The 14,711-nt window shown below is 32.8% G+C and overlaps 1 protein-coding gene across 6 annotated transcripts in view; it reads right to left on the reverse strand.

Moving 5' to 3' along the window:
- The window catches only part of LOC119645193 (RNA-binding protein Musashi homolog Rbp6), a 446,186-nt gene that overhangs the window by 315,493 nt on the left and 115,982 nt on the right, over nucleotides 1–14,711 (reverse strand). For all 6 annotated transcript variants that reach the window (XM_038045186.1, XM_038045184.1, XM_038045183.1 and 3 more), the window contains exon 4: nucleotides 854–938. In XM_038045186.1, coding sequence (XP_037901114.1) covers nucleotides 854–938 — 85 coding nt within the window. The remainder of the gene's footprint in view (nucleotides 1–853; nucleotides 939–14,711) is intronic.

Here is a 14,711-nt window from a genome sequence, read left to right on the forward strand (position 1 = left end):
TGCATATAAACTTAAAAAAAATGTCACTAAAATAAAAAAAAAAATAAAAAAATAAAAAAAAACTGAAAGAAGGTAATAAAACAAAAAAAAAAAAAAAAAAAAAAAAAAAAAAAAAAAAAAAAAAAAAAAAACAAAAAAAAATAAAAAACGTTTTTTTTTATTGGTTTTTGTTTTAAAAATGTTTACACAAAAGAAAATAACGGTAGCACATAATGAAAATCTATTTTTTTTTATTTTTTTTTTTTTTTTATTTATTTTGGCTTCGTGTGTTTGAGTCTTTTGTTGTTTGTCGAGCTTGTTAAGCGGTAAAGTGTAATTAAAATTGTTTACAAACACAGTTTTTGTAACACGTTTCTGTAGCGTTTGTCATTAGCAAATAGAAATTTACAAAAATAAAACGTGAAAAAAGAATTTTCGCAAAAAAAAAAATTAAAAAAAAAAAAAACAAAAATAAAAGGACGAATAAAAAAAACTCCAACTAATTATGAAACAACATCAGTAAGTGAATAAATACATCGAAATTGATACATATGCATGTACGTATATTAAAAAACTTTGTTGTTTTTTTTCCGTTTTTTTTTTTCTTTTTTTTTACATAAAAACTGATGCTGTCAAACTGTACTGGCTGCTTGATGGGCAAAACAAACATGTTTTAGGCGGTGTGTTATATGAAGCCGGTCGTTACTAAATGCAATTTTTATTTAAAGATATGCGGATGTTTGTTGAGAATATGAAAAAATGAGAGTAAGAGTTTTTGTGTTCGCTTACTTTTCATTTTTCCAATATTAAAATCTATTTCAATTCACATACGTACATAAATATGTAATATTTAGTAGTAGAGCAACAGTTTTACCTTTTTACCATCTAGTTCGTGTGTACCTTGAGCTAAAACTTTATCTACACTAGCTGGATCACTGAAAGTTATGAAACCGAATCCCCTGCAAAGAGAAAAAGCATAAAAGAAAAAATAGAGAGAAGAATTCAGAGTTGAATCGAAAAAAAAAAAAAAAAAAGAAAAAGACAAACAAAAAATACATAAAATTAACGTTAGTCAATATTTTTATTTTCTTTAAGTAAATAGAGGATGGATAGAGAGATAGATAGAGAAAACTTGTGTGGTTGTGTGGATATCTTTTTAAATTTTTTTCAATGAATTTTTATTTTTTATTTTTTTTTTTTAAATTAAATAAATACTAAAAGAGAATAAATGAAAATTTTTAATGAAAAAAGATGAAGAAATAAAAAAGTGTGAACATTTTTTAATTGTGATAAATAAAGCAAAAATTCATTACTATTAGTAGTAGTAGTAGACAATTGGTTGATAACATAAACTAACTGAAGAAGCTGAACATTTCAAGCAATCGCTGAATAATAAGTGAACGGCTATCAAGCTGCTCTGAGTTGCTATGCATATGTAAATCTTTCTCATTAAGTTTATTAAGGTCTAGCACTAATTTAGCTCAGGAATGCAATATACAATATATTGAATGGGGCACCTTTTGTCATTTGAAATTAATTATTGAATGCTTGCTTTATATACAATATATATATATACATATATATATATATATATATATATCAGTGTACTAAACATCAAAACAAAAACAAGAAAAGAAAGTGTTTATGGGAAAGTCTTCAAAATCTGTAAAAAATCTGTATATTCATCGTGCATAAAATTTTGAGTGTTCATCATAATATATCGATCAATAAGTCCCGAGACTACCCAGAGAAAGTTTTCGTAAAAGCGATCGGTTCCACGCTTCTCTATGTCTCATGTCGATGCCATTTCATATAAGATTCTCAAACTACGTTTCAATTGCTGAAACCTCCTTTCAAAATACGCAGCCAGATATTTGTTAGTTGAGACCATGTCTTGAACTGGCTTCCTTGAAAGGCAATAGTTGAATATTCACTGGATGCAATTTTTACCTTGTGATCTCTAATTTACGCCACAGTGCGTTATATTAGTGAAAGAATATCTTCTTGTCCACCATACGGACCACCTTTCACCAACGTTCCTTTTCAATACAATCCAAGGGTCGTCCTGTTCCAATGTAGTCTACGAATAAAATGTAACGGGTTCGCAAAGCTAAGGAGGTCATAACCTTATCGGCCGACAATTATGTTTCGGTCGCTTTGCACGAGTGTGCAAAAGCAAGTCCTTTCCATTCAGCGAAAAGTGAATTTCGCTTAAAAGAGTAATGGCAAACGTTTCGTCCATTAGCGTATACCGCATGCAAGATTAAATAGCTACAAATAGTACTGCGAATCAGTAACACCTACGTTCTCATTCCACTATGGGTAAACGCGATTTGAATTTGGAAGACAATTTTCTCATGAGCAAATTTCCAAGCAAAACAGTGAGTGCACTGTTTCTTTAATATCTTTAGGTTGTCAGCTATGTCTTGCAACTTTACAACTACCGACAAATTGTTGCCATTACACTTTTCAAGCCAAGGCTGACTTTGAGCGACATCTTTTCCCCATCAAAAATTAATGTTTAATTAATACACAGACAAAAGTAATGTCACTCAAGCGTCTTTAGCTAATAGGCAAATGAACGTCATTTGAACGAGACGGCCCTACCAAAGACATCTATGTGCTGATTCCGAAAATTGTTGTTGATGTTGATGTGTTACGTATCTCTAATGGTATTCTAGCATATTCAGGGCTATGCCATTTTTGTGTTCATCTCTTTATCTATATTACAGTTCCCTCTTTTGTGTTTCCCATAAATCAGTTTAGAGTTTTTTTGTTTTATCTTATGAAAGAGAAATACATCTAATCGAGTATTAACTGATTATTCTGCATAAAATACATCTAAGCATTCTGTTTAGTTTTTCTTTGCTTAAAAATTATCCTTTTTGCCTAGAATGCGGAGAAGATTCTTCAATATTTGTGGTTAATTTATTTGGTTCTTGTTTCTGCGGATAGCTTTTTCACTCTGCGTGCGTTAAGCGAACGAAATTTTGCTGTTGGCCAACGATTCCGTACATTGTTAAAATTTGAAACATTAACTTAAGCCAGTTTTCATCGGAGTAGCGTCTTTTTTTTATTTATAATATTCTCGCTCTTTCTCCCTCTCTCTCTCTCTCTCTCTCTCTGTCTCTCTTACTGTCTTTCTCTTTCTGTTTCTGTCTCTGCATGCCATGAAAAGACAACGCACTCACATTTATTCAAAGAGTTTGTCTTTTACCCTAAGGATAATTAGAGTTATAGACACACGAACAGACAAACACACGCACATATGCATTGCATATTTTTATACGTACATACACATATTATACTTTCATTCTCGTAGATATGAGAGGAAATGGGATGAGAATGGAGCAGAGAAGGAAAGCAATGTAACTCTTGTTTTGATAAACTTATTCTTGTAAATATATTTAATTAAAATGCTTATTATCTTGCACTGTATTTTAATGAGTCTATCACATTTTCAACACCACAGACCACACATACAAACGCACACATACATATATCACATGTGTGCGTTCAGCGAATTTTCCTATTTCATATCATTTCATTGTTGGCTGATGGGATGCGAACGACTACTATTGCTTACCTTTTCTCGTTCTCTTATCTCTCTGTCGCACAATGTGTTTTGCATTCAAGCTTTCATATGAATGCAAAAGTATGAAATAAATATACGTACAAATATACGTCTATACGTAATGTATGTATATACATTTATTTGTGCTTAAAGAAAAGGGAAACTTGAATGGAGGACAGTGCAAGCGAATGGAGAAAGGAGTAAGCCAAGAAAAATTATAGATGAAATCTTGCTACAGTCAGAGTTACAATCGTAGTCGGTAAAGGGCGGAGATGAGCGGATTGGGGAATGAATGTCTAAAGTAGAATTATGGTGTCTACTTAACTGAACTCTCTCACTGCTTGGCAAAAGTGTAATTAACGACGATTCTGTTGCAATTGTGGCAATTGTTTTGGTTTTAATTCCCAGCACAACAACACAACGGAACACAACAACAGCAAAGTCAGAGTCAAAGCAGCAGTCAGACTTTTGTACAGATTGCATGTCAGTATATATTTGTATTTATATTTATGTTTGTTGTACGCTACTACTTGTGCTTGTTCTTATGCTTATACTTGTGTGTTAATGCGTTCGTTCGTTAGTTCGTTCGTTCGTTCGTTCAGTTCAGTTCAGTTCAGTTCAGTTCAGTTCAGTTCAGTTCAGTTTTATTGTATGAACGTTTATGTATATACGAATATTTGTATGTGTACGCGTGCTTCTATGCGTGCGTGCGTGTATGTATGCGTGTATGTATATGTGTATATTTATAACTCATATCAGAGTTACAGATTTTGATGGCATTTAAATGTAAGGAATATATAAGATGCTGCATGTATGGGTTTTTGCATATCAAAATACGCAATCGGTTGCACACAAAATCGCACATAGGAGCACATGCAAAATGCTAACTGTATATGTTGTATTTTGAATATGTATCTGGCAAATAACTATAGTGTATTACAAAACCACACATTCAGTCGCACAAACCTATCTACAGGCAAACATTCTCTTGCCCTCACTGTTTTCGTTCAGCATACTGTTGACGCTGAGATTTACAAACGAGAAAACGAAATAAAAACGAAGAAAAATAAGACAGAGAAAAAGGAGAAATTTGATTTTAATGTGGCTTAAATTTTATTTTTATGAAATTTGTTGTTGTTATTGTTGTTCTTGTTATTGTTGTTTTTGTTGTTATTATTGTTATTGTTATTTGCTTATGAAACAAAAATTTTATGTGCTCCGCTCCATGTATTGTTTGTTGCGTTTCGTTTATTTGAGTAAAAGAACACACTATATATTTATTAATGAAAATTTTGAAAATTAAATAGATTTTTATCTTTGCTTTTTGCACTTTTTAGAATTTGTTTCTGTTTCTGTTTCTTTTCTTTTCTTTTTTTTTTTTTGTCTTCTTTTTATAACAACAACAACAAAAATAAAACTTGAAACGATAGAGTGACAGATAGGCTGGATGAGGAAAAGTTTCAATGCTAAAAAGGAAAGTTTAAATTAAAATAATTATTCTCAGTAAAAGTTGTTTCTAATGTGTTTGCTATACGTGCAGATGCATATAAATTTCATTTCGAATTTCTATATCGGCGTATATAGGAATATATCGCTTAAAACACACACAAACACGCATTTAAATTTCTCAAATCTTTTACTATTTTATTATGTGAGAAATAAAATCATTATATGCACTACCTAAGTAATGAGTTTCGAGATATACTGGCCTAATAAATGTAATCGAATATAATATAAACACAATACGGTTATTATATTAGATTTCATTTGGATCGCTTCATGCTCCATCATATTTCTATTAACATTTATATCAAGAATTAATACCAAATACGTAACTTAGATACGAGTACTCAATGCATTATTGCTCCCCTTTGATCTCAGTCGAACATTAGTTGCATACGTATTTGCATATGTAAATATGACTACTCGTGTCTGAATCAAGTGCTGTTTTAATTAAAGAACAGATTAAATTCTCATATGAGAAAGGAACGTGGCATTTGAGGGGTTTTGTTTATTTTTGCTTTGAATTATTTGAAGACACTAATAATATGCCCAAATATTGATTTATCATCTTGATTAGATAAGACTAGATAACGCATATGGTGGCAGACCCAATTAAGCCGTGCTGGAAAAAGTAGACGCTAAGGATATATACAATATATTTATACATGGGAAAATTAGATTATTTCTTTAATTAAACGCCTGAACGGTTGAAAGATGTATTTACATTTTTTTTTTTTTTTTTTTTTTATAATTGCATGCACGAGATGGATGTAATAAAGCTTTTTCACTCAATTAATGCAAAGTTAAATGTCTGGCAATTTTTTCCGTTTTCTTTTTATCGCGTCGTTTTTAAACAAATTATTAGACATTAAATAATCGAATTATAACTATAAGAATCTGAGCAAGAATCTGTTGCATTATCGAGAAACTTTTTTTATGCGAAAATTTACAATTTTCATAAATCTAAATGAGGTTCTGGTTCGAAGTAAAAAATTATAATTACACAGACAGATCGACAAATCGACAGGCCGATAAACAGACAAAATAGGCAAATAGACAAAACGACCGATTAATCAAATGATAGATTAGCGAAATGATGAAAAGAACCAAAAACCAACAGGTCAATAGACGAACAGACTGGGAAATAGACAAACTAACAAGCAAGCAGAGCCAACCCAATTATCAGTTGTCATATTGCTTCCGCAGTTTTCGCTATTCTCAAATACAAGTTCATTCAATAGTAATCGAGGTCGTGTGCATGAAATATTCATATTACGCCTAACGCTGGACATTCTTAATTTACTCCATATTCATAATTTGAAAGTTGGTAAAATTCTTAGTATTACCACATAGTGATACAATTTTTGAAAAAAAATATTGCTTATGTGATTATAAGGCCGCCAAAAGGATTATTATAAAAACATTTCGAAAGATACTTTATTCAATTGTCGTCCAACAATATGCATTACTTCTTCAATCTTTTCTACAGGACATGAACTAGGTGCAAAGTGGATAATTGGTTTTTGAGGCTATCCATAAGCGATCCGTTATGTGGGAGTCGTGGTACGAATGAAATCACTCTTCGAACATATAATAAGTCACCTAATATTTAATAATAAAAAAAAAAGAGATGAAGGCAAGACATTCTAGATTAAGATTGCAAACATTTTATTAACGAGCTTCGCAGCATGGGCTACATCTCTTAATACGGAAAATCCACGATGTCGTGACATTTGGTATATTTCTCCCACTTTTCTTCGTAATCGTATCGGTTGTTGTTGTTGTTGGAAACGTTACGTAAAGATTTAGTTCCCACAAAAAAAAGCCGCCATAAAAATTCAGTTTTACCATCAATGTTAGTTACTGACCCTGCCCTACATCATAGTTATTCGGGTCTTCGATATCATCCACCGTTCATCGTACTCATATGGATTTGGCAGCCTCTCTTCCTTTGAGCTAAGAAAAAGTAAAGGGAAAAATTTCAGAGAACGGCGCTTTTTAACACTCAACTACACCTATTCAAAGCTCCAAGAAAACACATTGAATACCCTTTAGTGTAATGGGTTTTAAAGTGGCGCATAGCTTGAAGATAGTGCTCTCAAACGAAGAGATCACAGTGTTGTTCAGCACCTTTGAATACTGTTTACACTCACCCTTAAAAAAAAGGCGGGCTCTTTTTCACACTTCCAATAGTTCAAAGGATTTCAAATGCGTATCTTCAATCTTGCGACTTTGAAACTTTCAAAGAAACAGCCGCCAGATGGACGCAACCCAATAAAAGTGAGTATAAATACCTCAATAACATTTTGAGAGCCTAAAAATTTAAAATGACAGATCGCGTAGCCATCATGATTTCTCTCTATTCCTTCATGGTGAAGACCAAGTTAGTGGCACACATACACTACACATTATTTTCGACAACAAAATAGAGAAAAAGCATACTAAACGTAAAAATACAATAAAAGTAAGAACATTATAGTCGGGCAAATGCGACCTTTTATGTATTCTACACTGCTTCGTTAATTGGAATCAATCATTCACTTTCGTGATAATACATCAAAAATTGTATCTTAATTTTATGTAAAAATGTGCTTTTCATGGAAACCCTCATATTGAAGAATATTCAAAACGTCAACTAAATTTCCCAAACCTATATAAATACTACTTGCCAATTGCTCTATTATTTTTCAGTTGCTTTTACCATAAAAACACATGCACACATATTAAGGCTCTCCGTGAAAGCTCATTTGTGTGATGGAGCCTTAGAACAGACCTATATCATCAAAATTTTCTGCGGTTAGTTTCTATGTTACCGTGCAACTATGCACCAATTTTTACCCTAAAGTTGTTTCGATTTCGATTTAACCGGGGGGCCAGAATAAAGATCCCTCGTCAATTTCTAGACCAAAGGCAATGCATAATAATCGTAGTGCATTCATGATACTTCCACCACAAAAATATACATTTGTTTTGAGGGTGTCTGCGATTAGTTCAATGGGTAATGTGAAATCACATGTAATAGTCTAAATTTCAAAGGTCAAGCTAAAATGTCTGTATATCAAGCTGAAGTATCTAAATATCAAGATATTCGGGCAGAGGGACATTGCAATATTCAAGGCGACCGTTTATGAAGAACTTTATAAAACTGTTATCGAAAGCTCGTTTTGGCCTGAAGGTATGTTAGTGATGCAGTCTATCGTTAGGAAACGGAATTGAATTTAATGTCTCTCAGCTGGGTCGGCTATTCCAATTCACCTACGGATCCTAGACTAATTCGACTGGGTGTAGTTGTCAAACGATAGCACTATCTAAAACGTCGCTCAGCACGAAACTTATTGAAATAAGCAGGAAGTTTTGTCCGAGTGACCCGAACTCGGAGTTTTGGTCAATGTTGTCTCATCAATTCAATGTACTCAGTTTGTAGCTTCCAAACCTGTGAATGTTGAAGTTGTTAGGTGTGAAGGTTTAACTCAAAATTCAGCTTAACAACATTTGTGTCTCTCGTTTCTATATTCCTCCACTAGTAGATCTTGATATATACTTGAACCATGTTTCACTTTTTCAACAAGCGGTTCCTCAATTCAACCACTTGGGCTCTCTCGCGTTTGCTTTATATCTTTATGACTTACCATCAATCATACAACATTCAAATCTCCTCATAAGCGGGATTGATATCAAGCGGCTTCTCTCGTACAACACGTCCAAGCATTCCTCCGCCATCGATCTGAAAGGCGTGATACGCTTATACATGTTTAATGGGAATAAAAGCAAGAAAATAATATTCAGTAGAGATACATCTTTACACATATCCTATCGCATTCATCAGCTCCACTCGATATCCTATTTTTCTAATCCTGGGATCTTCTCGCAAGGCCGGTTGCGCTTTAATCTACGCACTAAGGACGTAGTCAGGCGGAAGCCCTTCTAGAGTTTGTAAAACGATTGTCAAAAGAATTATTGGACCTGCACGTTATCACTACGCTGTTCACCTTGCGAACGCTTGGGTGGAATTCGAGCCGAAATTTCTTAGATCGCATGAGCATAAACCATTGCTTGTCGTTTTACTTAGTCTTGTGAAACATGAACGCATATTAAGCACAACTTTTGCGATCAAGTTACTGAACGACGAAATTGATTCACTAACGCTTTTGAACGAAATTAACCTGAATGTTCCTTGTAGGTCCCTTAGGCATGATCCTCTGCTTAAAGTTAATTTATGTAGACATAATTATGAGTTTGCTAATCCCATGAATATCAGCAGTAAAGATTTGAATGATACAAGCCATTTAATCTCCTTGGCTGATTCAATGCCTAAAATTTAGTCCTTATCGTACAGCCTTCGTTAACGTCTCCACCATATAATGCATTCCTCAATGCTTGGCTAAGTACGTATTTTTTATTTATTGCTTTATTTCACATTTTTTTAAGTAGTGTAGTTGTGTAGTTGTTAATTTTTAAATCTTCCTGTAATTTTTTCTTTATTTTCTTTACCGAAAGTTAAGTTAAGGCTATTAATTGACATGTCCATAGTACTTTATTACATAAACCATTGAATTAACAAATAATAATAATTAATGTCTGTTATATTATAGTTTGTACATAAGTGCAAATCAGTTATTGATACATAAATTTCGGCTCAATAGCGAATAAATGAAATGAAAGATTTAATATTTCATGACAATTCTTGAGTATGCGACGATGATCAAAAAATAGGCCTGCTTGATCAAAATTTAATTTAGTTAAATTTTATGTCAAATCACTCTTATGAAACAATTTTGATCATAAAATATGAAAAATTAGACATTTTTGCCATATAAAGGCTTAGTTTTTAATACGATCCTTATATGACGTAGGATCGGTAGGATTAATTTTCACGTCAAATTACTGTTCACCATGATATATATAAAATTAGATCTTTTTACTATGTAAAGATCCAGTTTTCGTGAGAAAGGCTACATAGCAGACAGTTTGGAATCCAATCCACATTTCTACACCAACTTAAAATGCCGAAATACTGTCAATTAGTGATATTTGGTGCGAAGTTCTGAACGTTATTTTATTTTTTCATGTAACGGTCTTTCAAAATTAGGCGTTATAAAGGGAGTGGTGGAAAATGTGGTTCAAAATGAAACACTTTTAATAGTGTTCGTTCTTAGGCCAGAGCACGTCGGTGTACCAAAGTTCACCAACTTTAGACAGACACACATACAGATGGACACGCAACCTTGGATCAATTCAGAAACTCGGTATAGTAAAAACTAGATCTATCTCAAGTTCTTCTGCTCGTTACATACAATCCGCGCAAACTTAATATCCCCTATCTCATAAGTTATATAAGGTATAACAACGCAAAAACTTGGATGCTAAATTTTGGTGTATTTTTTAATAATGCATATTACGTGATCATTATCTTATATATAAATAGCGAAATAGCGATATGTAAGTAGCGAAAAGTTATATTGCCAGAGAATGCGAGAGCACCGACTGTTCAATTTAGGACTCATAAGTGTCGCGGGTATGCCAGATAGCCAAATGACGGCTTTATATAGTGTATAACGGACATTCTCGATAAGACTCTTAGCCATGTCTTAGCTATATGTATCTGTCTATCCGTTTGTCTGTGCAACCGTATTGACGTCCATTTAGATATCAATCCCTTGTCTGTTACACGGTCTGCGTAAACTCCATCTCAGTATTCAATTCGGTGCCAGCCGTTCAATATACCCGGCAAGGGTTTACAAAAAATTGTTGTTTCTTTTTTTTATTATTTATTTTCGAACTGATTCTGTTAATTTTTTGGATTAATTCTCTTTCTCGTGTTAGACAAAAATAAATTAGTTAAAATAATTTTCGTAAAGGTCAGGCTACTGCGTTGATTTGAAGAGTTCCATTTCAACAGGGGTAAGCTTCATACACTACGTGGCTTGGAAAAGTTACGTTCAGGCAAAGACCGTTGCTTACTTATGCAAAATGTTTGACTTAGACAACGTTGACTGTGTTTTGATCAGATATGATAACAACGAAAAAACAAATGTAAATATTTAGAAACCAGTTTATCGCCAGTGGGTATGTGGGTAGAGCCAGGTTATATGCTTTCTTAGCGACGCCCATCAACAACATCATTTGCCGAAAGCGATCTGCTTACTTAGGATCTATAGCTTAAAAAACGGGATTACGCCAGAATGGCTAAACTCTAGCAATGTATTACTCGGCGAAGTATATTACTGCTAAAAAAAACACAAAAGGTGTCAGATTACAATCCGCAATGTTTGTATACATGTTGCAGAAAAAATAACCACCCCCTCCCCCGCAAAATATTTAGAAAAACTCGTCTTGCAACTTTCAATTTGGAATTATGGACAAATCCTTACGATTAGATATATATGTATTTTCCGCGGGCCAAACACTTTCCAAAATTTAAAAATTCGTGTTCGGAGCCTCTAATCCTATGGACATCTTGAAAATGCCTGGACACCACAATATTAATAAGCCATTTAACTTTATTAAAATGCCTAGAGCAAACATCAAATTTACCTTTTTTATAAATGGAATCGATAGTCTTAGTTGCTAGGGCCCATCTTACTTTACTTACAGGTTTTACTTTTTCGGTCTAAATGAATAATAATGATAATAATAACTTTTACTGATTTACAAATATAAAGATATTTTCGCGCCCATCTAGACGAATTGCGAATAATTTATATCTCATAAGTTACCTTTGCTTGGATAATACACGCTGCCTAGATTTGTTATATAATTAAAATATAGCATAAGCTATATAAGCAATTTTTTCATATATTAAATAATTTCAAATAATTTTGAACGTTAAGTGAAAAATTTATATGCATCTAGTAAATTTCTTTATAACGAAACCTCTTATCGCGAGATCTTTTTCGTTTTTTTTTTTTTGAATGAAAATTTATTTTCTTTTAAAACGCTGTACAAACTGACGGCTAAATAACTTTTTTGTTTTGTTTTTAGAGCAAAGGTCGACAGTGATAATATTTTATGAAACAATAACAAACATAATAATCCAACACATGTGAAGAGCATATATAGTTAGGCAAACAGACAGACCGACCAAAGGGATATGAATAAGTAAACACCAATCACACGCACATACATATACATGCAACCATATGCACACAACAAATGGTAATGTTGAAAGGCATTGCTGTGTGTGCGCTGCTATAGATATTAAAGCACACATAGATGTGTATATGTAAGCATTAGCTGGAGCCGAGAGTAGTCAGTCATGAACCAAACTAATCTTTCCATAGCCATGTGCATACGTGTATGTAGTGAGCAATCAACTACTATAAGGGCAGGTTTGTTGAAAACGTGTGCATATGCCAACGAAGTTTATTTTTTTTTTTTTCTTCTTTTTAAAAAACCAACACTAGAAGATGAAAGTGTATGTTAGTTGCGTTGAGCTATTTGTAACATGGGAACTACGAACAGAATGTACATCACTTTTAGGTGAACGTTTACTTGGATTCTATATAGTTGTTTAAAATACCAAAATTACTAAGACTCAAGATCTCAGTAGAACTAAGCACTTCTCCAACGATAAGTATAATAGTTTCAACTTATCGGATCGAAAAATTTTACGGTTTCACTGATCACTTACAACACCTATTCAACATATGTGTGTACTCCGGTACAAACTCTGTCCCAAAGTGCATTCAATTGCTTAAGACATCTGAACCTTAGTTATGGCGAACATCCACAGTTCATATAAAAGCTCAAGAGCACGAATATAGTTTTTTCATTTATTTCTTATTCGATTCGAACGTGAAATAATCATATTGTGATAAATATCCCCAAAAAAAACTGAAGAAAAAAAAAAAAAAAAAAAAAAAAAAACTATACCCACATACAAATGCAGACATATAGGATGATAAATAATGTGTCTCTGGTGAACAATTTGTTGTAAATTTAGATTCAATTTTATACACACATGTAGGAAAAAAAATTTAAATGAGAAATATTCATCTAAAGATAAGGTCCGTTGATAACAGGCAGCATGCAGACAAATAGAATTTACATATAAGCTCAAAACATATATACAGATATAAATGAGTATGTGTGAAAATATGCGACGGCTCTAAAATGCCTAGTACAAGTGCAGAAAATACCAGTATTAGTAGATTTTTCAAAACAACAATGGTAAAAACCTTTTAATTTTTTCTTCAAAAAAAAAAAATTAATAATAATAAGAAACAAACATAAAGCTGGCAAAGCAATAAAAAAGAACTCCACCCTTCTACGCTGATCTTATACATGCACGCCTTTATAAATGCGTTTCCATTTCTATGCCATTAAGATGAAAACACAAAGAATTCTAATGAGCTTGGTTGATACAAAAGCGGAAATATATTGTATGGTATTTGGCTGTTTGTTTGTTCGTTAGTATAAAGCGGTAAAATCCTATCATCAGCTTGCATTTCTTCTTCTTCTTCTTCTTCTTCTTCTTCTTCTTATATCCACCCCCCTTCTCTTATTAATGCACATATGGGCAATTGTAAGAAAATTCTGTGTACGTATGCAAGTTGTCAACAGTTGACAGGAGATGCTGTTGTCCTTGAAGTACATATGCATATACTTTGGCCAGTTGTTAACGTTGTTTGTCGTAGACGTTCTACACAACAAAAACAACAACAAAAAAAAGCTCATGTTTGTGTTTGTGTTTAGTCTGGCTTTACGATAGCTACACAACCATCACTGCTCGAGTGAAAAGCAAGACTTGCTTACGCATAATTTACTGCGAAATCAAGTGATTTTGTTGTTATTATCATTCAGTCTTAAGCAATACGCTCAAGTATACGCTGCTTTCTTTTCTCGCTTTTATTTAAATTTATTTTTTCTCTTTTCTCTTTTCTTTCTATCAGTGGCGTTAGTAGTAACAAGTATTCAGTTTGTTGAAATCTACGACTAGAAGTACTGCCTGTTTATGTGTGTTCATGGGTAGGTAGATATAAAGTAAACATAGGCTATAGCATTAACAGAAGTAGTCGTGTGTATAACTAAACTCAAATATAGATGTTTACCAGTAAACACTCAAACACTAACATACATGCACACATACACGCATGTACACACTCCAAGCAACTTTCTTTCTACTTTCATATGTTTGACCTAACAAGTCTCTTATTATAAGGGCAACAGATGAAGATGATGTTGACGTTGACGCTTAATGATCTAAAGCTGTTGTTGATTCTAATTTTAATGTAATGTTTATGATGAGGTATTAAAACCAAACCGAAGCGGATGTATTAACCAGCCTACATTATGTACATACATGCATAATAACAAACCATGTAATGAAGCTTGCTCTTGTTCTATGCCAATATATATATATATATATATATATATATATATAAGATTCACATTTCCTTCTTTAGTTTTCATTCTAAACGCTTCTATCTTAATTTATATGTTTCTACCCTTAGCTATGTTCATAGACTTTGCTAAGATTTTCAGTCATTTCTGCATGTTTTTGCACGGCCACTTCCGTCTAAAAGTACCGCACTCGAGTTCATTCATACGTTTCTTTATTATTGTGTTGGTGGTAACGGCAATGGTACTGCAAGATAACAGTTACAGCATCTCGTAATAATAATAATAATAATAATAATAATAATAATAATAATAA

Source organism: Glossina fuscipes, unplaced genomic scaffold (genome assembly GCF_014805625.2).
Source record: "Glossina fuscipes isolate IAEA_lab_2018 unplaced genomic scaffold, Yale_Gfus_2 1, whole genome shotgun sequence".
Classification (NCBI taxonomy): Eukaryota; Metazoa; Arthropoda; class Insecta; order Diptera; family Glossinidae; genus Glossina; species Glossina fuscipes.